General features: G+C 31.0%; 1 protein-coding gene across 1 annotated transcript; it reads right to left on the bottom strand.

Moving 5' to 3' along the window:
- Positions 1 to 1616: 1616 nt before the first annotated feature.
- LOC145296776 (uncharacterized) lies at positions 1617 to 23636 on the bottom strand. The gene is made up of 3 exons (XM_080142832.1): positions 23415 to 23636; positions 6697 to 6771; positions 1617 to 4089 (listed from the first exon to the last, which is right to left on the bottom strand). Exons 1-3 carry the CDS (start codon positions 23475 to 23477, stop codon positions 2362 to 2364), a joined length of 1866 nt encoding a protein of 621 aa, XP_079998958.1. The 5' UTR covers positions 23478 to 23636; the 3' UTR covers positions 1617 to 2361.
- Between the last annotated feature and the right edge of the window lie 3146 nt (positions 23637 to 26782).

The following is a 26782-nucleotide window of genomic DNA, read 5'->3' on the forward strand; positions in this document are numbered from 1 at the left end:
ACTAGAAGCCATACTTATAAAAAGACGACAGCCCTTTTTGAACCGGATCTCATTTAATACCAGCACAAATATACTAACGGTATTTAATAACTAACTAGAAACTAAATAAATAAACTATGCAATGAGGAAATCGAAATTAAAATTGAATAAAAAATAATTCAACCTAACCCCCATGCACTCACCTCTATAACCAATTAATAAAAAAAAAAACTATAATTACAGCAAGCCTCATAGAAAACAAAAACAACAACAACAATCGCCCCTGAAGATAATCGGATGCACCGATAGGAAGCGCTCGAGAACAATATGGCCGAAACACAACCTTTGGGTGTCATACTGCATAAGCTGCCTACCGAAATTAAAAAACTATCCATCAAGATCGGCAAAAAGAATAACTCTGTCGTGTTCAACGAGACGTGTCTGAATAAATAAATATTATATATATATATATATTATATATATGTATGAAATTATGTAAGCATCAGAAAAACCTTACATGGGTTAATCTAGGTATTGACAACAATCATCTTATCAGGGGTTGAAAAACTGAGGAGATTAATCTGTCTACAGTTTTACTGATGCTTATATAAAATCAGTTATAAAATCTACCTATATATTCAAGCACTTTTTTTTTTTGGGGGGGGGGGGGGTTCTAAGTTCAATACATATAAGAGATGCTAATTGTTACATAGCTTGCATCAGACACAGTAAAATCTTATCCATGCATCAAGGATGCAAGTCAATTTATTTTGGAAAAAATAAATTGATGTAAGCACACAGAAAACGAGTCCTGGGATGTAAGATTTTGTTTACTTGTTTTTTTTTCTTCTAAATTATTATTATTTTTTTAATTATGTTTTCCTTCCATTTCAAGCTAACTGTACAGTCAGCCTGACCTAACCATAGTTTCTTTTATAACTGAACAATTTAATTTTGTGATAAAGATCAGGAAAATACATTACTTGATTGTAAATACAAGTGGGTGTGAACAGTGATTCTTAGCTCAGAACGTCATTCTCAGGCTGTTGTCTAAACCTCACGAGCAACTTCTTAAGGATCAGCCATTTTTTTGGGATGTAAATTCTTGAATTCTGGTTATGTGATTAAATATAATTGTATTATTATGTTTTCTTCTACACCAATTAAATAAGAACTATTTTTTTTTTTTTTTTACTTATTTGGTTGATTTGATTATTTTAAACATGAGATTCTTATCTGTTAAATATACTAAGAAACTTGATATTTATCTACTATCTCTTCCATTAATGGAAAATAAGACAGTTATTCTTATTGATTGGAACTCAATACAGATCCCATTAAATTGACCATATCGCATCTTACCTGCAGAACGATTGGTACATATGGAAAAAAAACCCAAATCAAAACAGTTTCCTGAAAGAAAGACTTTTTTAACCCATGAAACTAAATTCGAAACAATCCATTTCTTGTATTTTCATTTTGAAGATTTTAATTTTTTTCACCCCCCTCCCCAAACAAAACAAAACATTTTCTCCAACTAATCTAGAATCATGTAAAAAATCGGTGTATTTATAGAATTTGATAAACCAAATCTCTTGAAAGTGAAAAATGAGTAAATCAATCTATCTGACAAATCACAAGGTGTTTGCATATATTTATTCTGTTATCACTTTCATGTTGATTGTTAACTGAAAATATTGTTCAACATAAGGAAATTGTTGTGGTCATTTTTTTTTTTTTTAATGCATTTGAGATGATGGCAGCTGGATGAAGAAGGAGGAAAAGACATGAGGAAGAGGAGATGATGTATGTGTGTGCTTGACAAGAATTAGTCATGCCCGACTAAAAGGATGGGAGGAGAGAGAGAGAGAGAACTAAAAATAGAAATTTGGAAGAGAAAGGGTAACAAATACATAAATTTCATCAATACCTTATAAAAAGGGTGAACTTTCCTTTTTTTTTTTTTTAATAAAAAGACAATGATCACCCTTTAACCAATGAGATTAAGATTCTTGACAAAACTGGTTATCGGTAAGACAAAAAAAAAAAAAAAAATGCATTTTTAAGCTTCTTGGTCAAATGGTGCACTGCGTAGGTAGCCATTTTTGTGTTTTATTTTCTTTTTTTATCACAGCACCTCATTCAAAATCTATTCCCATCAATTAAAATTTGCATCTAAATTACATTTCAATTTATCTTCTAATAGTCAAACAAATTTTAATTTTAATTTTTTTAAATGAGCTTTATTGAATCTTCTCTTTGAAATCCAGCAGTCAAATGTCAGTAGTAATCAGACCTATCACTTTACAACAATAAGTTATGTCTTGAGGGACTGGAGCAACCAATGACATTTGCATATCATCATTATTATTATTATTATTATTATATTTCAATATTTACATAGGGTAATAATTCTATTCTGCCCCCATCAAGTGATTCTGCAGACATAGTCTGAGTCCAATCCCGCCACATTCCCAAGGAGTCACACATACCATTCACGCCTGGCCATTGTTCTGAATGTAATCGATCCACATCCCCATCACCGACAACCTGTTCCCGCTCCGGCACCTCATAATTGTCCTCTTCCCAGTCAATCTGGTCAAGATTCAGAGGTGGAAGGGAGTCGTAAATATCCAGTAAAGATTGTTGGGTGGCAGTCATGGGTGCAGGGGTCGACTCTGCTAGACTGCCAGGAAGTTGCAACCGGTAGGGGTCCATCTCTAGAGACAACAGAGATTCAGATTCTTCTTTAATATCATTGGGCCTCACAGAAGTCTGAAGAAACTTTTGTACGAGTTCATTTTTGGCCTTGCTTAGCATGTTATGCGGCTGCCGAGAGTCACGTTTATTTGATTTTAAATGAATGTCTGACGGCAGAATATTATTAGAGGATTCTCTTTTTATTTGATTTGCTCGGATTTTTTCGATGACATCTCCTTTCAAATGAGAACTGCTGCCTCCTGATTTGGCTTGCAACTCTGCTATCAATTGCGCTGTAGTTTTTACTTTAGAAGTCTTTGTTTTGTCTTGTTTAATAGTCAATTTGCGTTTATTAGCAGAGTTCTTAAAGGAGTCATTACTGTCACCACTCACATATGTGAAACTATTGTCCATCACAGGCTTTGATTTGGAGAGAATTTCATTTGTTTTTTTCTTCTCAGAAGATTCTATATTTGGGCACATGCCATATAAAATGCCATTTACTTTCTTTTTTTTAGTATGTAAATCTTTAGCAACACATTTTTCAGAGGGAGGCACACGCTTTGCTGGAGGCCCTCCCCCTGGGTCGTTCAAAGTTCGCTTTTTAGAGAAATTTACTTTCACAGGATTTTTTGGATCATTGACTATGCCAGCATTGATGCGATCTTTGGAATGATTCGAAATTGGGGAATTTTTCCCTAAATGTAATGAACCAACTTTTGATAATGAAGTTTTTTCTTTCGACACACAATTCCGATCACAACCTGCCGGACTGCAGGGTTCATTTTTCTGACAGTTATTTTCACAACGGCCTCCATTTGAGGCACTGTTCCCATGGGGAGGATTTGGACAAATTCCTTTTGATGTTGGTATTGAAGACGACAATGACATGTTAGGACTATGTTCTTTAAGTTTTGAAGATGATGGTGTGCTGACTCTTCGAGGGCACATGGTTTTGGGGGAAATATTAGATCCTTTTGGAGTTGAAGTCATAGAAGGGCCAAACCTCAACGGACAGACCGAACTGGGAGAAACATTTGACCGTTGAATACCATTTGGATCAACTTTGGGAGACATAGGATACAATCCTGAAGTCCATGGTGATGCATTCATACGCAAACATGGAGAATGTATTTTGTTGGACATGGATATTCCACACGGACTAGATCTAGACAGGGCCGGTGAGCAACGAAGTGAAGCTGGGCTGACCGGCTGCGAACCGGCACCGCTATAGACGGTCATGCCTGGGCTCTGTGAATTACTGTTTATCCGTTCTCCATTGATACTGTTGCTATCTGATGGAGATATAAGCTTATGCCAACTGCGCACCAGTTTTTTTGCCCGCCTCGCCAAGTCATCATTTGTAGTCTTTTTACGGAGCTCATTAACCAATTTTCCAATTCTTGTTTGCTAAAATGGAAAACAATACAAAATAGTTAGAAGGAAAGCAGGTTTCAGTTTCATTCAATTATACAAAAATGTAACAAAAGCTGTATTCTTAAAATAAAGGGTTTATTATTTTTTTTTAAATTGAGAGAAAATGTTTTTTTATAAATTAGAATTAAAACAAAAACAGTATTAATATTCAATCACGGTTAAATCAAGAAACTATTTTTTTTAAGTGGCACAGCAGTATTTTGTTAAATTAACATTACTGTATGATTGCTTTCCTGCAGGCTACAACAATGTCCTCTTCAAGCCTAATTCCAAATATTTGTCATAAATTGTCCAGAGGGAATTCAAATTGGTTTTATTTCATTCATCATTTTCATTCCTCTACTAATATTTCTCATCACTCAATTGACTATCCATTCCATTAATGCTTATCCTCATGGTGACTTATCAGTACAAATAGAAGACTTAAATTTTCAAAACATAAAAACTTTAGCATAATATTCTCACTATTTCAGTGTGAGATAACCAAGCACTAAATATTAAAAATTTCAATTCTTGTCCAGAATTCTCTCTATATTAAAAAACAAGTAAAAAAAAAATCTGAATAATATACATACAAAAGTAGCATATTCCAAAAATTACGTAAATAGTTTAGTTTTATTTTTAAATAAGGAAATCAAATTTTATGAGTATCGAAAGAGTGAAAGTTTTGCCCGCCATTTTGAAAATCTCAAAAACCAAAGATGATAACTCAATTCAAAACTTGCCAGATTTCTGCTATAATACTTACGAATTTTCATTAATCACTTAAAAATGATTTTCTTTATAAAAATAAAACTACTTCATCAATTTAGATAATTTTTGGAATGCAATATTTTTGTTTCATTAAGGATATATACACCATACAGATTTTTCTTTCTTTTTTTTTTTTAAATATAGTGGGAAATCTGGGTACTTGTACAGTTTAATGAAGACATTAAGAAATGAAAATATTGAAAGAAAGGTTATATTGTATGTATCTGTTTTGGACTGATGATCTCCAAAAATAAATTTGTACCCCTTCCCCTTTCAAAAAAGACAATTTTCACACAACTATAATGCATGCAGTGTATTTTTTTTCATGAGGAAAACAGATGCACAAGCAAGTAACTTATTGCAACCTTTACAGGTATATGCATCAGTAACATAATAAAATACATAATGTAAGATCTCTGTGCAAGTCCATTTAAAAATTTATTCACTTTATGCAATATTTTATCTCTTCTTGCTGCATAATAATCTAAAATGATGGAATAAACTTCCCTGTCTGTGCCAGAAATTTATGTCAATTCTATGTAAAACAATACATTGCCCACAGCCAAACAGTTATATGAAATAGAAAAATTAATGTTGTTTAGTAAAAGTGCACAAGCACATCAATTCAATGATGCATCCACATTTAAAATGCGAGAATATTTTGCAGTGTGTTCTCGTTGACAGGAAAATCAAGCAAGTGGAAGCATGTTAGACTAATAATACATTTTCTCATATTTCAAACAAAACTACTTAAAAATGTAAGTAACGGAAAAAGAAAACTTTCTTAAAGAATGACTTTAAACAATCTAAGATGTACTACCAAAAGATTAAAAACAAATGTGCATAGATATGTTTATGTATCTAAGAACATTTACTCAATATAGTAAGAGAAGCAGCAGTTAGAAATGAGAGAGAGAGAAAGGTCACTTCAAGATAAGCAAACTTTTCATCTCTAAATGTTATATCATCGCCCGAACAATTAAAAATTGTTCTCCCTATCTCCCATTTGATATATACAATTTATCAATTGTAATGAGTTTTAACTATAACTAGAGAAATAATAGAGAGATAACAATAAGTGCAAAAGGTGCAGCATGAGTTGGGAGGGATGAAAGAGACACTCCCGTCCACATAAAATAAATACTTTTGTTTTATAGACATTAAATTTTATCTAATGTATAAATTTAGTCGAGAAAATTATTTTTGTAATGCAGATATTCTCTCTAAACACTCACCAACATTATTCTGTCAATATTATTAAAAAAATTTTTTTAATTACAGCTTAATTGAACTGTAAACATTTTGAATTTATACAAGACAATTTCTGTTATGTTAATTATTCTTGAAAAAGAGTAAAAGGAAAAACAGTTTGAAGACCTGCAGGTCAAAAAACTTTAGATAGGATTGATTCTCATAATCACCTGTGGAGAATGCACTACATCAAAAACTTATTTGCATCATTTAATATCAAAATACCAAATTAAGATTAATTCTCTAAGATTTCCATTTAAATACATAAATACTGTGTTTATTTTTAGTCCAAAGAAAACCCTTTGCATTTAAATACTGGACATCTTATATTGAATAAAAAAATAATTTAAAACTGAAGTATTAAAGTTAGCTTAGCAACAATGAATAAATATAAAATCAGTTTTTTTTTTACCTTTAACAAACTTTTTTAAAATCAATAATATTCAATAGATTGTAATAAAATTTAAATCAATTTTCATAGCAGATAAAGATTTCAAACATTTGAATATTAGAAATTTGTATTACAATATGATGTAAAGTTTTATACAATTTCATTTATAATAAGTAATACCTTACCTCAAGTGCCTCCCTTGTAATCGGGTAACTTTCCAAGGTGGAAATAACCTCCAGGACAGCCTGTATGTCCGATACCTGAAATAGTAACATTAATACATTGAATTTGAATACTTGGAAGAAATATTTTCAAAACTTATTTTACTATTAATAATTAAAAATGGATGTAAAAGATAAACATACTTGCTAGTCATGCAAGGAAAAATAGAAAATATTTAATACAATGATATATGGACTGGAAAAAAAAGTTGTAAAATAAGCTTTCATTCAATTCATGACCTAGGTTGGATACAAAACTGCATCTACTGACGATGCTCCAATTTAGAAGGAGACTGTGAAATTACTTCTTAGTTAATCACAGGTCCATGCTGGTTCAAAGTGGTAATACTTATCAGAGACCCATATATGGGTTCGCTAAAAACTCAAGGTAGGACTTAGGTGCCTCCTCTTAAATCTCGAAGAAACTTTTTTCATGGCAAATGCATCAGTGACACTTAAGAACAAGGTCTTGTCGATGGAATCAAGTGGCAAGCCATCTTATGCAACCATGCTAAAGATAGACTATGGTTTCAGATGTCGTACACACTAAGGTGGAAGCTGACATAAGTACATATGGCATTTCAGTAACCTTCTTCAGATATGTAAAAGCAAAGAGAAAAAAAAAATTAATTTGAAGAAAATGTTTTTAAGAAAATTTTTTTAATTTCAGTTTGCAACACCTTCTTCAAATTAATTATAGAGAAAAATATACAAAAGTTTTCTCAGTTTATAAACATGTTTGTGTGTGATAGCAAAATTAGACAAAAATCACCAGATAGAGTAAAAATGGTAGTCTGCAGTAGTGACGCTATGGTAAGCGATAAAAAAATATATTAGTGCTAAGATGGCATTCATCAATGAATAGCTCAAGGAGAAAAACTTTACTGAAACTACCCAGAAAAGTGCATTGTCAAGTTGTCAAGAGAATGTGAGTGTCATAGTTCTCTGAGAAGATTAATCAGAATTTTTTTTTTTGGGGGGGGGGGGGGATAATAATCAGATCTTTTTGTGCTATCGGAATCGGGAATATTTGTGCTTATTTTCTGATACCAAAAATGATTTGTTTGTTTATTTTTATTTAAAACCTAATTTTTCATGGTTCATATTAATGATGAAATGATAAATATTGATTTTAAACTATGTAAAACTTAAATCTATATATCACTTCCACAAATGTATTTTTACATTTGCAAAAATGTATGCACATATTAGGAGTTTTTATGGCACCACCCGTCCCCCCCAAAAAAACCCAACTATATTAAGAATTTTAAGAATTAAAATTGGTAATTGTATCAGAATTATGGAAAATATTGGAATCGTCCCATCATATTATATTTTATTTTTTCCTTTATTAAGCCAGGGTCATAAAAACTGTTAGCAATAGACAGAGACTACCTAGCTAATTAGGAAATACATAAAACTTAGGAACATCACGCTAGTTAGACAATACAGAACTCTTAAAATGTGACAATGATATACATGTTCATTCACATAGTTCTGAGGCAACACGTTAAGGATTGCAGAACAGCACAAAAGGAGATGGCTGGTATATCTGAGCAAACACAGGTGTGATTATGCAGTGGATCTAATGTGAATGTATATCGTCGCAGGTTTGGTCTGTTCAGCCGCAGCGCAGGATGATATTTAAGCATTGTGGTGGGTCGAGAACCATGAAATAATCTGTAGCAACAGGTGCAACTGTCACATTCCGATGAGTAAACAGCATATCTCATACAAGCAGATCATATATTCCAGAAGGAATAGGGTCGCAACAGGGAAGATAGTATACATCTGATGGTACAACGCTGTAGTCTCTCAAGAGAATCAGAGAACAACCTGCTAACACCAGCAAACACTGGGGACCCATATTCCAAGTGAGGACTAATGATTGCCTAAATACTATACTTATTTAGCCATCATTTTTTAGAGTTTTGGTGATAACTATGTAGAAAAATGAATTCTGGAGCACAAAACGGTGCTCATTTTAGCAATACTACTCCTGTCTTTGTTTTATTTTTTTTTATTTTTTAGTTAATAAAATAAGTCTTACTTTCAGAATGACTCTCGTATGTCTGTTACAAAGTGAATATTGAAGGAACTTTTACAAGGTAGGATCAATACTAAAAGTAATGTCAGAAGGTTAGCATCTCATCCTGGTACATACCAAAGGGATTACAAGTTGTCTTTTTTTGTGTTTTTTTTTCAATATGATGTTTTAATGCATGGACATGAGCATTCTAGCAAACACATAAGTTTCTTTTTAAAGATAACTGATTTTGGAATAGGCATGTTTAAGGTCTTCTTCCACTACCAAAATTCATTTTAGGCAGACCTCATGTTAATAGAGGGAAAGAGGTCTTATGTCTCAGCAAACAATGGATTTGGTGTAATTTAGTTGCAGTAAGCAAGATACAACTTTGAGGTGTTTTTTTGTTTGTTTTTAAGCTTATCAAAGCTAAAAGCCACCCAAGGATACGGGTTAATGAAGTAAATAGATTGACAGTTAAATAATGAATATTATAAAGATTGAAAGTGAATGGAATGACTAAAATTTGATCACTTATGAGGAGAGTTTATGACAAATATTTTACATTGAAGTCAAGATTATATAGTTTGCAGAAAATCAATCCTATAGTAACGTGTTACAGAGATGCAAAGTTCTTGGAAAGAAACTGTTCATAGAAACTATTTGATGTTAACCACATGGCAGATGAAAAAGAAAATTTTTTGCAGTCATACTAGCATGACTGGTTCTTACTGTGAATGTTTTTCAAAGAACGAGAGCTTAAAGATCAAAGATCTTCCGTAGAAATACTTATAGAATAGAGAAAAGACATCTTATTTAAGAAAGACTAGAGAACAGAATATCATTCCCCCACTAGATTGTGAAGTCAATTTTGTATTCTGTCAAGGTAAGAACGCAGCATTAATCCTTACGTTGTATCATATAGGCAGAGGATTGCATCAGGAGTCTGATACTTTTTGAAGCAGTAGAATGATCCAACCATTTCTCCAGCAGCCTTAGTCAGAATTTGACCCAGAATAGACACTTGAGGGACACTAGTGTTAATACTATGTGCTTCAGACAACAGATTGGATCAATGTCTTCAATTTTAGATCTGGAATGAGTCAGTCTCAGGAGCTAATTAAAATAAGAGACTCCCTCAAGGAGAGTATCATTCATTTCAACTGGAACAAAACAAGGATATGAATATTGGTGACGAAAGGAAAGAATCTTCATTTTAGACATGTTAAAAGAAATAAGCCACCTTTCCTCATGTGCCATCAAAAAAGAAAGAATCTTAATAATACTCTTCAAAGTGTTGCTGTAGAGTTGAGTCATTTGCATAGATCTTAAATGATCTCAATGATTTGATGGATCATTAATAAAAAATCAGTAAAAGTTTGACCTACCATAAATTCTTGAAGTATGTTGACATTGGTACTACGTGTTTCATAACTACTTTTATAAATAGATAAACAGTTATTTATACTCTTTGAGAACTTCTCATCGAGGATATATCCTACAGTTGGTTCAAAATTTTAGTATGTATACAAAATAAAGACCTCAGCTATTTCTTGAAAATCAGAGCTAAATTTAGCTTCCATAAAAAATGACAATATTACATTTCTAATAAGAAAAATATTCTAAATTCTGGCAATCGTCTGGATGCACGCCACTGAAAACATAGGTCCCTCTCCGATAAATCGGGGGACCAATATGGAGAATGACATGGAAAATATTGTCAAAGCAATACTGAAGTAATCAAAACATCAGAACATACTATCAAACATATTGCAACAATATTCAGTAAGAAACACTATAGACAGAATTTAGTAAAAACTTTAGAAAGTTTGTCTAATGAATGGTATTTTGTACATTATGCAATATAATGTATTCCTATGTTAAAAGTATATCTGAATTAGTTTTATTTTCTTGACAGCTAGCCTAATCAACAACAAAGATTGGATGTACCAAATGTTTCTGGCGATTTAAGTGTTCTAGAAAGTTTTTGTTTTATGTAGATAAACCAAAACATTAAAATATGAGTAAATCTTCCATTTAAACTTTCAACTTATTTATTGCTTAAATGTTTGAATACATGCATGCTTATATAGATAGATATTAATATATTCACTTTATATAAAAACTCAAATGTTCAGTTCTTGTTTAAAATTCCTATATTATAAAAAAAAAAAAACAATGAAATGTGTACTCATGATAAAACAAAAATCTATTTGAAAAAAAAAAAATAATCAAATTGATTTTAGTTTATTTTTAAATAAGAAAATTAAATTTTAAGAGTATCGGATAAGTAACCATCTTGTCTGCCATTTTTGAAAAAAAAAGAACTCAATTAAAAACTTGCGAGAGTTATATTGTAATGCCTAAGAATTCCCATTAATTGCTTAAAAATGATTTTCATTATAAAAATAAAACTACTCAGTTTGTGATTTTTGGAACACGATTTGTTTTGTCACTGGTACATTATACAGATTTTCTTTCTTTTTTTTTTAATATAGGGCGAGTTCTAGACAAGAACAGTTTGTTCTACCCATCAAATCAAAAATATTTGATATCCTCCAAAAAAGAGTCAATGCATTCAATATAAAATTTGTTCAAATAAAAAAGTATCAACATTTTATTTAAGTTGAATTTTATACACAAAATGCTTAAAAAATAATGCTGATAATGTTAGAGACACTAAAAATAACTAAAACAAAGCTAAAAATATGTAATTTAGTATTAATTTACAAAAAATAAAGTTACAAAACTAAATTGCTAAGACATTTGACATCTTAAACTCAAAATAGAATTCAATATTGTGAAATCCAGTAACATGAAAAGAAAAAAGTTTATCCTTCATGCCAAAAACTAAAATAATTTTTTCTATCAATTTTGGGCATCCTGCTACTAGAAAGTTTTTCCCCATAATGGAAGCATGTGTTCGATGAAGAATACCCGCCTTCCACTCTCAAAATACATTTACAAGTATAAGGGTGCTATGTTGATTCATTATAACAGCCCCACTTCAAAAACAAAAATCATGCCCGATCAAGGAAATTACACAATACAAAATAAAAATATGATCATCTATGGCATTATAAAAAAGTTTTCAGTTTTGCTAATAACATTACTAACAATGTAAAGTATATTTAAAAGCATTTTAGCTATTATTGAAAAGAAAAATTTAAATCATAATTTCTGAAATGACATGAAATTATAGCCAAGTTAAACATTAAGACATTTTAAAGTTTCAAATTCCATCACACACACACACACACACACACAACAAAGGTTGAAGAGAACCCAGTAAAGAAGTCTGTAATAGATTCCCTTTTTTAGGATTCAAAACAGATGGTACCAATACTGTTCTGATCTGTAATACATAAATATTACACTTATTTTTAATTTTTCTTAATAATCAAACATTCTGCTGAGGTACTCTTCTAACCTTACACACACACACACACGAATACTTATTGCAATATATATATATAATGTTAAATTCTTTTATTAAGAAAAGACTGAAATTAATAAACTTGTATTTTGTAAAGAATAAAACCATATGTTGTGCTCTATTGTATAAAACATCAGATTCAAGTATGAGAGAGATTTCTTAGTGTGAACGACTTGGTTTCCAATTATCACATAATACTTCTTTGTGGATGGCAGGTAATCAAACTTTCTGGAAAAATAAGCCCAAAAAATTTCAGACAGAAATGTAACAAAACAGTGGTAGAAAGAGAGCTGTTGCCCCCCCTTCCTAAACGGAGCAGATTTGCTGTTGTATATCAAGTGTTCATCTGGAACTAACTGCATCTCATGCGGATCTCATCTGGACTAACTGCAGTTAGTCCAAATGAGATCCTTTGCGATGAAGGTTCCAGACTATTTAACGGGGGAATCTGGATTTTAGATGCTGCAGTAAACCTATTTTAAGTAGGATAACCGCAGATTAAAAAATTAGCCACATGTGCTGCATGTGATTACAACACAAAGTAAATCAGACTAAAATAACAAAAGCCCTCAGGTTAAAAATAAAAATATTTTTTTTTTAAAAGGTGGAAGCAAGATGAGAGGCATCAAGATGGATTCAATTTACAAAAGAGGTTAGCAGCTTTTGTACAAGAATAAACAATTGGCATATTTATAAGGTGGGGCAATTTATCGAAATGACATTGAGAATAAAACACCAAATTCATATACACAATATAGCTTTCTAATATACTGATCAAATCCATGGAATCAACGTCCAAAAGTTAATTTGTATAATAACATCTCATTAATTCACTATTCATTTATTATTGGATTTTAATTCATTGGTTGTTTTTATTATAACAGTTTCTATCCACAATATAAAAAATTGTGGATAGAAACTTAGCATTTTTGACAACAAAAGTCTTCCCTATTTTTGTTCAATTTATTTCCGGAGGTTGTGATTCTGTTCTACCTTGTAAATTAAAAACAATGCTCTTCCCCAAGCCATGTGCACACCACAGCCAAGCAAACAAGTCGGTAACTACCCCACGACCACCAATTTCATGATAAAATTTATCCAGAATACATTTTGGTTAAGTCAGCTATTTTATACAGTTGTTGAATTGTAAATTAAAAATAGCCCTTCTCAACCAAAACAAGTCAATGAATACACCAATCTTTTTACAAATATTTTATATAGTATATATTATATATTTAATTTTTTATATTGTTAAATGCTTAGCATTATGGGTGAAAAGTATCTTTCGGTCTTTTTGCAATTCTTAATCTCAATTTTCTCAGGAAGTACTGGTACACAAGTCCTGCTAGTAATAGATACAGCTACTGTTGACAGATTACAATTAGAAAAGTGACTTTGAAAATAATATTTTTAAGTATTTAAATAACATTAAAAAGCTATTCAACACCTTGACCAAAACAAATTTTTAGAGTAAAGTCCTGAAGTCAAAACTGGAAAACAACTATTTTAACCTAACTGTACCAAACTGGTATTGTGCAGGATGCAGCTAAGTAATTTCAGTTTTTAATTCTCATTTGCACATTTTTACACTTAAGGTAGACAAATTCTATATCTTTCAATTTAAAATGAGTTATCCCCTATGTTAAATTTTATTTTTTAGATTATATAAAAGCGTTTAATATTAGCAATCCCATCGACCGAATAAATCATTTTTAAAATAAATTGTAGCCAAGTACATCATTATATTGTCAATAACATGAAAATCTTGAAATAAGGATACCACCCATCATCATCATTGGAGAGTCACGTGGAGAAGAGGTTGCGAAATCTCCAGCTGCATAAGGAAAAATCCAATACAACCAGAAACAAAAAGTTGGGATAAATAGTGAAAAGGGACGAGCGACATGTTTTTCCTTCTCTAGACTAGTTACTTCATCCATAGAGGTGGATTTATGTTACCTGAACAGTACAATGACTGTACAAGAGTTTCAAACTTAGAACACACAGCACATGATATTCCCAAAATACTTATTTTTTTTAAAAGTAGAAAGTGAACCATGGGTTTAGTTTCAACAGTCTCATAACTCACTTTCCTTATTTTGTCCTCATATTCCATGAACAATGTTTTTTGTACAAAAGAATTGTCCTTTTCTGAGTCAGAATCTAACACCTATCAGCCAGTTTTTGATCTTGAAATAATTTTTTTTTTTTTCTTTTTAGCTCCCGACATCAAGTGGCTTCATGCCTTGTCTGGGCGATTCCCATAAATAAAAAAATAAAGGTTACTCATTTAAGTCCTGAACAAACTGAACGTTTCTTTACTTTGGTGATCCGATGAGAACCAGTGTTTCAATGCGATTTAAGTTAGGAATAACACGGTTTAACAGGCAGATAAGTATTGTACAAATAGGATTAAATGCTAAATTTAGTTAAGAAAAAAAAGAAAAGAAAATCAATGCTGACTAATGATCAAAAGGAAATATCAAAATTCTAATAAACAAAGAATTTTTTTAAACATTCAAAAGGAAAACCTCCAAAAGAATCAACCAGTGGAGGGGGGGGGGGTTGATTAACAAGGCAGATCAACCACTTCGTTTTTCCAAGATATATCCGGAGAAAAATCTGCCAAGATAAAAATTTATATAAAAAATATTCAAAAAAGAAAAATGTGCAAATACATTCAATAAAGATATATTGCTGTCAAAGAGAAATAGAAAAACTTCAGTAAATATTTTTTCAAGTCAAACACAAGATTTTATGCACACTGAGAAAGTGTAAATATTTAAAGTAGAAATTGTCGCTCGCGCTCTCTCTACACAGTGACCGGTTGGGTCCAGCCACAACTTATTCTTTGATTTCATAATCTGTGACACAGCTAAGATATTTGTGCATATTCTGGTTTCTTTATTTCTATATCTTTATCCAAATTTAACTAGTAATACCATTTTTAGTGGTCTTCGTCCAATATTGGACATTCCACTTTACATTGAAAGTTTATAGGAAGTAAAAATTCATACAGTCCCTAATCAGCATGTATATCCTGGTTAGGGGAGATAACAGAGGCCTATTTTCAAAATAGTCTCCCATCTTGTACTGACCAGGCTCAACGTCGATTAACAGGAACTGATGTGTTAACGTGATTATGCTGCATATCCTAATATTTTAGACAAATGTTTGGTGTATATGGATACATATGTAAATAAGATTATATTACAAGGAAAAAAACAAACAAACTTAAAATGCTTGCAGAAATTTGTATTAGAGAGTGGTTGAATCGGAAAATGAAGAAATAGAAATACACTCTGCCATAAGCAAAGAAAAAAAAAAATTGATTTCGTTCCTGATGAAGATGTATACAGTCGAAACTAAGTTGATTTAACATTTTTAATTATAATAAATGTTTATGAAAAAAAAAAAAAATTCTGTATTATATTGGCAGTGCTAGTGCACTTACTGATCCGCGCTATTTTTTAAATCGTATTTCCAAGTTTAATTAAAGTTTTGTTTTTTAATTCAATTGTAAGGTTATGGTACAGAATAGGTACAAAACACCTTCCCCTCCCCATATTAAGAATGGCTTTTTAAATAATAACGTTATTATTTCAGCATGGATCAATAGGTGCACTCACTAGTACCATATTGGCTTCTAACTTAGAAATTCTAATTTACACAACGTTTACATGGATGAAAAAAAATCTAATTTATATCCAAGAGCAACTTGTTCAATTAATTCTAAATGACGGTTAATAAAAAGATTTTTTTTCTTTTAAACAATTTAATCCAAGAATTTTTGTACCTTTTCTCCATGTTAAAAAACGACCCTGGTGTCTAACTCTGTCCCGTGGGGAGGCATAGTAAATAGGTACAAATATACAGGAAAAGAGTTTTGGGAAGAGGGCGAGGGGGGGGAAACAAACCTTAATCAACTCGCATTTAGTAAAGTAACACACCGATTATTACTAATGAAAAATGTTTTCACGGAGACATTCGGAAGTTGACAAATTCAGCTTAAATTTTGAAGTTAAATAGTCATTGTAAAAATCCTTTGAAATATTAGTTTTCTGGGTCTATTTCAAAGATAATTAGAGCAGCAGCACCAGCTATTCATTTTGCACGTACCTATAAATTAAAAAAGTTAAAAATGGTCAATTTGTACAGAAGCATAAAGTTCCAACTATTAAGTATTAAATATGTTATTGAAACAATCAACAGGAAAGAGACAACCAATTTCACCAAAGAGATATTTACAGACAAATAAAATTCTTGTTTGTAAATAGTTTTGGTTCTTGTCCAGAATCTACTATATTTATAAAAAAAAAAAAAAAAAAAAAAAAAAAGAAAAAGAAATAAAAAAAGAAAAGAAAAAAGATCTGTATGATGTACATACCCATGACAAAACGAAAATATATTCCAAAAATCACGGAAAGTGATTAAGTAGTTTATTTTATTTTTACAAATAAAATCAATTTTAAACGAGTAATGGGAATTCGTACACCACAAAAAAAAAAAAAAAAAATTTTTTTTAATAAAAAACTTCAAAACTTGCAAGTTTGAACGATTATTGAGCTATCTCCCTCACTTCTTGAGATTATTTTCTAGAAGGTCGCTCCTCTTTTAGTCATAAAATTTAATTTTCTTATTTAAAAATAAACTACTTGATCAATATATGTGATTTTTGGAAATATGTTTTGTTTTCGTTTACTCACGGATACGTACATCATAAAGATTTTTCGGTTTTTTTTTCTTCTTTTTTTAAGATAGGAGGGATTCTGAACAAGAACCAATTTTTTCCCCCTTTTAGAATTCAAAAGTTTAACTTTCGAAAATTTCACTAAATATATTTTCTAATAAAACTAAAAAAAGACTAACATTACTTAGAATGAGTCATTCTTTCCTTAGTTTTAAAATTAAAAATATATAGAAGAATGCATTGCATTCTTCTATATATTTTAATATAATTTCACAACTTTTAACATTTCCCGTTTTATCATACAATATGACATGTGGTTGCAGCAACCACATGTCATATTGTATGATAAAACGGGAAATGTTAAAAGTTGTGAAATTATATTTACCAATAAATACATTGCAAAAATATGATTATCACAAGCTGATTAAATGGTGACAGATCCATTAAAAAGTATTTTATAAGCATGAATCGAAAAAAAGTACACGTTGAAAATGATAATTGTAATTCCATGAATGCAGAGAGAGCAAATAGTTCTAAGTCGGGGTTATTATCTCGCATTACGCAACTAATGTGTTGTCTTTACACAAGATCAGCCTTGAGACGGCGACATTCCCAAATTCAAGCATTTACAAACAATATATTATACAGGGTATTAAAAGGGAAAAAGATAAGAATTTTGCCCTTTCATGTAGGAATAAAAATCAAAATGCAAGATGAAGTCTGGCTACAAAACATGTAGCTAGCTGACAAAAACGACTTAATTTTTTTTTAATATCGATAAAACAAAAATAAGTTAAAACTTCCTTCTAAACTTGGTACGATTTAAACCAGCTTTAAAGCGAGAAAGGGTTATACAATAAGTTTTAAAGTAATAGCAGTTTGATGTTAAGAATTTCTAAAATAAGGGTATTTAAATTTCCTATTTACAATGCCTCCCCACGGGGCAGAGTTAGACACCAGGGTCGTTTTTTTAACATGGAGAAAAGGAACAAAAATATAAATTGTCTCAATCGTAAAGGATTTCTCCTCTACTGAGAAAGAATAAAAATTTAAGTGCAGCATCTAAAGAGATACTACACTTTGATCTTGCCGAAGGCCAAGAACGTCTGTTCATTTATAAAGTTGTCCCTAGTTACTTGCCTCTCCACGTGGAGAGTGGTTTTTAATGTGGAGAAAATACCTCCACCAAAACCAGGGGGCACTGATTGAAATGAAAATCGATTTAATTCAAAATTATACAACCAGACCAGCTTATAGAAAGCGAGAACAATCCTACAATAGTTTGTTATATCTGAGAAACTTTTTTTTCTTTTTGTAACCTCGTGTGTATTTTAGGATTTGGGTAGTTGGTTTTGTTACCGAAAGTTATAATGAGGTTAATTTTAACAAAAATAGTTCAAGCTTTGTAAAAATGATAGTCACTGTGCAAATCCGATTAATTAGAATCATACGCAGTCACTTCAAATAGTGAAATTTACAGATTTACTTTCTAAATTGTGTACAACTGGTTGATTGTAGAGTACACACACAACTTAACATTCAATTTAATAATGAGCCTAATGAAATAGTGAATTTTTATTATGATGACTACCATTCTCATTTTGGTTGTTCGAAATCCCATGTAGATTCCAGAGTTCGACAAAAGTACCCTAAGAAGAAAGCTACATCAGTCGAAATGATATAAAAATAATAAAGACGAGAATAGTAATAATCAAAATAATGCAAGTTATCACTGGTTTACATCAACAACGCGTGGTGTAGTCAAGGCCAAAAAGGCTAACAAAACTATCGAAAATCGGATTCTGACAAACTTCCGCCATCATTACGGTTTTGTCTCACCAGATTATATTTATATGCTTTGAGATATAATTGTGTTTCTACTGTAACCCCAATCGTTTAGTTTAATCGACCATGATCATTTCTAAAGATGCAAATTTAATGCTTAAACTACATTCCAACATGTAGCCCTACAAATGCTAGACAGTTTTTAAAAGACCTGTTGGTAAAAATGCAGTATAATTAACAGCCGAGAAAAAAAAAAAATAAAAAAACATAGCAAACTAAATAGAATGAAATTCTCTAACATGCAAAAGCTATATATATATATATATATATATATATATATATATATATATATATATATATATATATATATATATTATTTGTTATTGTTTATAAATCTCAGTTTTTCTATAATGAAGTGTTATCGACACACGTAAAATAAAGCGACTGTGTTTTATCTAAATAAACCTCAGTGATTAAATATGATTTGGCCATGTTTAACTAAACAAATTGCAAAAATGATCATTTATTAGGTGGTCATATTAGTATTGTTTTATTTTCGAGTTTTGAGCGATTCTTTAACTCGCAAGGAGGCAGCCTCATATCGCCATCTTTGTTTTCCTTTAAATTAAATGCTCGGCACTACTTGCATTTCAAACTTAAACGCTTCAAAAATAAGTTAAAACACCAAAAACTGGCTAGGTAAAAAGAGCAATCTATCTTGCCTTTGGTAACGTTTGTTAGATTGGTTTTGTATCACTTTTTCGCTTTGTTGTTTATTGTAAACCATGCCCATATCATCTTATGAATTCAACTGAAACAAGACATCACGTGATCACCCAATTTAGTTTGACTATAACCACACGAAGATCGAAACAATTTTTAAATAAAGAAAATAAAAAATGAAACAAAAATAGTCTCAGCACGTTAAAAGTGTGCAGGTCGATATAAAACTAAATTCTACTGCGTTTGGTATATATTTAAGATTTCTCAAAGTGCAATTTTACCAATATATTAACGTATTGAACACTTTAGATAAACATTTCTAAAGCGTGCCATGAATATATAAAAACAAAGTTCAACCATAAAATAATTATTTGCACAATATCAATAAATAATGGAAACGAAATGTTAATGTCGTCCATTGTTTGCCTTCAAACTTGCGATCAAAGGTTATTTTTGTACAAGCTTTTATTGACAAGACGAACGAAAGATAAACTGTGTTGAATACAACTTTAAATCCGGGCAACACCTCGAGCTACAATTCTCATCTTACTCCTTACATTCACACCATTTCGTTCGATGAAATCTCCGACCTTCTTCGAAATCCATGGTTAAAGATGATCGTTAAACAGTCAGTTTCAAATGACTTTTTTTCTTATAGAAATTGGAGATCCAAGTGATAAAAAAAAAAAAATACCCCAGAGAATTAAATAAGAGGTTTCAGTTAGAAATTTCGCATAAATTCAAGAGTTTGAAAAGCTTATAACCCTTAAAGGTTGGGGGGGGGGGCAAAATGCTGTAAGCAACAACGAAGATTAGAATAGTAGAATACAAATTAAAAAGCATTGAATAAATCGTTAAAATTAATTTAGTTTGAAGAAAATTTCGATAATTCTAACTGGGGTGCATTATGTTTTCTGTATGGATGTAGCCACAAATGAACAATATTTGAGTTTTGCCAGTTAAAAGAGTCCAACATTTTAATACATTGCTATTAAGAAAATCTAATATTGCGAGTAATTTGTGCTAAACGAAATAAAACATGTAATTTTCTCACGTGCCCATTTGTATAAAATGAAAGAAAAAAGATGGTATTTCTACAAAATTTGAACAGAACTATTTAGTTCAATTCGGCAAAATCGGGTTGGTTCAATTCCAATTCTATAGAACCAGAAAAAACTAAAGAGTTCTAAGTTAAAAAAAAAAAAAAAAAAAATCGGTAAATTTTTATGCGCCCACAGGCCAGCGTATTATAAACACCCCAACCTCCCCATCTTTCGGAATAAACACCGCCCAACCTTGAAAGCCGTTCTTAACATGGGGTGATTGGGGGAGGGTATTCCGAAAGCCGTTCTGGTAAAACTATACAAACACCGTGACAGCGAATTAACCCTAACCCTAACCCCTAACCCTAAACCTAAACCCTAATCCTAACGCTGTCACGGTGTTTGTATAATAATACCGCCGTTCTTAACATGGAGTGGTTGGGGGTGTTTTGTACTGCCTTGGAGCAGGTCGTTAAAAAGAAAAAAAAAATCAACTCTGAAAAAAATAAAAATAAATAAATAAAATAAAAAATAAATTCAGTGTTAAAATTTTGTATTTTTAAATTTACGATTTAAAGAGTTTTCGGTTAACATTAAATTTTGGGGTTAATAAATCAGTAATGTAAACTATTTTTATCAGTTTTCTGCAAACCTTAGCTCCCCCCCCCTTCATAACAGCTGGAGCTGGAGAGTGGAGAGGGCTAAGAAAGTAAACATTTGCATTTTAAATCCAATAATCTAAAACGGTAAAAATCTAGAGACTAAAGGTAACAGTGAAGATATTCAGAATCAAAGTTTATTTTAAATAAATAAAATAAGCGTAGTTAAAAAATAAAATAACATGCAATAATATAGTAGCAGTTGTGTAACAATAACCTAGCACACACACACACACACACACACACACACAACCATTTATATATATATGGACATATAGGGTGTTCTTAACAATTTCATAAGGCTTTCTCTCTATAAATTGAATCACTTATAAAAACTGCAAGATAGGGGTCGATTTAATCAAGTCAAAAATGTGCCAAAGGGAGTTAAATACAGTTTTATATTATTTGAATGAAATTAGAACTTCCATATGTAAAGCTGACAGAAAGACCCACGTAGTAGTAGTAGACATTTGATAAAAAAAGGGGGGGGGTATTATATCAGCTGATCGAAATATTGGAGGAAGGGGTTTAATTAAAACTCAAATACATCAGATTGAATTAATGAACAACGAGCGATTGTTTGCAGCATGAAGTCTGTTATAACCCACTCCCAATTATTATTCAGTCGTGCATTTTTTTTTCCTGTGTTGATTTCTTATACGATCTCTCCTATTTTAGTATTTTTCACCTTATTTACAGATTGTTTAAAACAACTTCATTTGCAAAAAAAAAAAAAAAAAAAAAGAAAGAAAAAAAAAGCGAGTTATTTACCAGGTTTTATACTTTAGAATTGCGCTTTAAAATAAAAATTAGAAAACCGGTATTCAGCGGGCAGCGCCGAGGAACATTTTTTTTTCCCGTTGTTGAAAGAGGGGGGGGGGGCAAGTTAAGAAACGAAATACACGCATCCATTTCTTTTAAAGGCATGAATGTATGCAAATCTATATAATCAACATGAAAAAAAAAAAAAAAAAAATCAAATTATCAGAGTTGAACAGTCGGCAAATCTGGTGCACAAAAAACAAAGTTTTAAAGTTACAGTGTTATATTATAACACTGACAAATATTTTAGTATCTAACTTTATTATTATTTTAATATTTTACGAGTTATCTCGCCGTGGCTATAAACCACCTTCCATTAAAAAAAAAGTTAGGCTAATTCGATGCTGCTATACGGTTCAGAGTAACGATCCAAATGTTAGGGGAAGATCGGTTTGTAATTATAAGCATTATATAAAGTGATCCCCGATTTTATGGCCATCCCATTCAACTTCTGTCGGCTTATGCTGCTGCTGCTTTTTATTCACGTTTAACTCCCGAGCTGAATTAGGCTTAAAACCCAGTAGAAAAAAAAAATCTACGAATCGCTAGTTTCTTTCTTTTTACTTTAAGAAAAAAAAAAAAATGCAGGCTAATTTATATATAAGTAAAAAGAAACTTCAAATACTCAGTGTTTATTATAATCATGTTCATATTCCCCATCCTGACAAATACTTATTCTGCCACATCAAATCAAAGACAGATTTATTCAAAGATTTCCAAGGTTTATCGTCAACTTATCCAGGTTTAAAAATATTTTTAAAATAATTAAAAAGTAATAATATTCATCGTTTTTATCTAAGGATCTTGCTTAGTCAAGTTCAATAGAAAAAAACCGACACGTTGGTGTGTGTATATATATATATATATATATATATATATATATATATATACACACACATAGGTGAAATATTTAGTATTTCAGGAGACTAATTTAAAAAAAAAAAAAAAAAAAGAAGCAATAAAGAAAAAAAAAACATTCGCCATAAGAATCTATTAGATAATCAAATAAACTAGGTAAATAGTTTTAAAATATCAGAATGACCTTATGCAGTTTTAATGTTGGATTTAAAATGAAAATGTAAACAGTTTTATAAACAAAATATTTTAATCGAAAGAAAAAGAGGAAAAAAAAAAACGATGTCCTGTAATGTCGAATATGTATTTATGATAGACGGACGCCATGAAAGGAAGCTACAAAAAACTACCTTCTCCAAATCTTTACTTAAAATGAAAACTAAATTACTACGATAAAAAATCCAGATGGTTTATCTTGGTATAATCATCGTGTAAACAAATCAAAAATGCTTTTCTTTTTCAATATCAAAAAGCATCATAAACGAGAAGCGAAACAACTCAGGTGCGAGTATGTGTGTGTGCGTCGGAAGCCTTCTCTCCTTTTTTCGCAAAAACATCTAATATGTCCTCTTTCGTGGCTAGGATCATTTTTGCTAACGAACGGAGAAGATAAAGTCTGGCTCGCTAAAAAGTAAATTCTTACATTGTTGTCTTCGTCAAGAGCCCTCGTAAGCTTCTCTTTTATCTCTATAGGAGAGAACTGCATCGGGTCGATGGAATAGTCCTAGGTGACGGCACTTCTGCCAAGCGAGTGACCGAAGTTCAGCCACCAGAATGGCGGTCGCCCATACATTGTGAGGTTTTCTAAACCGCACTGCCATCTGGGAAAACCTGGCTCTCTTCTCTGACGTCAACGCCCGAGCGTGACGTCACAACGCCGTTCGGCAATCTCCGGCAAGAGAGAAGAGCGTTCACTCTGCGCATGCGTGGAGACACTAGCTTCAAGCTTTATTCTTCTCTAACCTAGCTTTTTCTCGTTCCTCCCCCTCTTTTAATCTTTTTATTATATATATAAAACCAAAGTGCATATTGAATTATAATCATTTTATTTGTTCAATCCTCGCACTAAAAATTAATTTTGTTCTCTCCTGCCTCTAATAAAAGCAATATTTATTATAAAAGCACTTATGAACTCTGCACGTTTTAATTAAAACGTCACTCACTTAAAAAAAAAAAAAAAAAAATCAATCATTCAGTCATCTTTTTATCAACCATTGTTTCTATTTACTTGCCTGCCCACGAAGGCAAACTTAGACAGAAAGTCGATTTGTAATGTGTGAAAAATACAGAAGCACGCTGGATTGGAACAAACATAAAAATTGTCTCCGTCTAGGACTTCTGTTTCACTGACCGTAGATAGAATAAACTCGTTTAGCACAGAACAGATACTACACTAGTTAAAAGGCCAAGAAACAGCCATTTTTAATTACATTCGTTGTTTCGCATCGCCTCTCTTCCTTTTCAAACGAGATAATACTTGTGAGAATAGCTTCCTCCGATAGAAGCCTGCCTCACTGTTGAACTTTCGTTAATTTACTCAAGTAAATTATAAAAATTGTTAAATTATAAAATTTAATGAAATATTAAATCTTTTCCTTGTTTTATTTTTAAATAACCATAGCAAGTAAATAAATAAAATAGCATTCAAGTTTTTTTTTTCAAAAGTGCAAGCTATATTTGAAAACTGAACCCTCTGAGTCGTTGAACTTCTAAAGTAAATAAAAAAATATGGTTCGAATTATTTTTTTGCTATTTCAACTTTTTTTTTCGCAGCTTCAGCAGAAACAAATTGACTACAATTTCATTTTTTTTTTTTTTACAGGGCTATGAATTGAAAAGATTTTTTTTTAGACTATCGATTTAATTGTTTAGAATGCTAAGATGTCTTTTCTATGAATTTAGGACATTTTTTTTGTAACTTAAGGTTTAACAAACACTAACAAGTTTTATATTTAGGACAATCTAAATCAACAAAATTTGTTTTTGTTCGGTGTGAGGAAACGATTTCAGACATTACCTCCTCGTTGTGGAGTAATCGCCTGAGGCGACCCACTAGGAAATGCTGACGGGCCAAATCACAACTTTTGCAATCGCTCATAGAAACCGCCCCCATATTGGAGTTGAGAGTTTGAATTTTACTCTGCTAAAACGCTCTTGTGTAACATGCACTCTCTGCGAAAAGAGAAGAGTTATAAACTAAATTAAAATCTTTTATAAAGAATTCGTAAGAAACGAAAGATTTATTGATTTCTCCGTTAATGAAAAATAAAAGTTTGCATGTATGTTCCAGATTTTAAAAAATTATAAAGAAAAAAAAAAAAAAATTAAGAATATACTTAAGTGAATTTTGAATGACGGTATAGTATTTTTTTTAGACTCATTTAACTTAGAAAAAAAAAAGAAGCAAACTCTTGCATTTTTTTTTTTAAATAGAAAAATAAATTAATTATGATAGCCACACAGCCCACACACGTGTAAGAAATCGCAATAAAAACGTTAAAGCGTTTTAAACATTTAATTTAATAATCGAAAAAGCCCTTGAATTAGTTTAAATTTACTAACTTCCTCCTCTTTTTAAAGAAATATCAATGTTTAAATTATTATATAAGACAATTTTAAAGTAATTACTACTTTTCCCCTCCAAAATATTGTATTTGTCGCTTTTAAAGTTGTCTATTTGAATTAAAACCAAGTGGCAGATTAAAAAAAAAAAAAACTTATCAAAAGGTAAACATCTTAAGTTTCGGAATGTTTGAAATGAGAATTAATAATTCAGAATACGATTCTCATCTTGATCGTTATGTTCACGTTTCGGCTGATATAACCCCGACCGACCGAGAAAATCTGGACCAGTTCGACTGGAAGGGTCTCAAGTTTGAAAAGATAGATTGGAATAAAAGGTCGCCCGTTATATCGGCCGAAATGCTGTGAACCAAGATTGGAATAATAATAATCAGAATAATAAAAAAAATAGAATATAAAATAATAATAATAGTATTTTTAAACATTAATTTTTAAAATATCAGACGCTGATTGATTAACAAAAAAAGTGTAAACATGAGATTAAAACAAGACTTTATGGGTGCTTTTGCACTTATTGTACCGCATTATTTTTTAAATTGTATTCTCAAGTTAAATTTTTTACTTTATCTTGTTTTTATTTTTTAACTGTCTGTTAGGTGAAAGTACAGAATAGTTAGAAAACACACCTTCATCTCTCCATGTTAAGAATGGCTTTCTAAATAACGTTATTATTTCAGCACGGTGCAACTGCATATGTACCACTTTATGAAAACTAAGCTTTTCCATGTTTTAATTAATTACATATAAGTTAGCTGTATTTAACCGGTGATGATGACCTCCCCACATTCAGGGGGCTTAAACTTTTTATTAAAAACTGTTTTAATCCAGTTTAATTTATTTTATTTTTTTCATTCGCAAAATCAAAAATAATCCAGTGTTAAAGTTAAGGTATAGGCAAGAAACACAAACACTTATCTCGTTTGATAGTTTTATTTTTGTATTTTTAATGCTGATATTTTTTTATAGTTTTAATACTGAAAATCACTTATCGACACATAATAAAGTCAGCGGAGTTAAAATCACTTATGTTTTTAGAGAGGAGTGGGAGGGGGGGGCTCCACGTCTTATTAAATAATTAAAAAAATAAACCTTAAATTATTAATTATTTATTATTATTTTTATTTATTTTTTAAGTATGGGCTTTTTAATAAAATATGTTATATGCAAAATTTAAAAATAGTTTTCTTTTACTTATGTTAATACGAAACTTAGAGAGGAAACAACCTAAATTCATTTGAGGGGTTATTTGCCCATTCTCATATTAAGAGTACAGTTTGCCTTTTTATTTATTTTTTTATGTACTTACGCATGGTTAAAACATTCAGAATACACAGACGCACACACACACACACACACACACACACACTATATATATATATATATATATATATATATATATATATATATATATATATATATATATATATA

The sequence above is a fragment of the Euprymna scolopes genome, chromosome 17, assembly GCF_053919585.1.
Source record: "Euprymna scolopes isolate OS-2025 chromosome 17, ASM5391958v1, whole genome shotgun sequence".
NCBI classification, from domain to species: Eukaryota; Metazoa; Mollusca; class Cephalopoda; order Sepiida; family Sepiolidae; genus Euprymna; species Euprymna scolopes.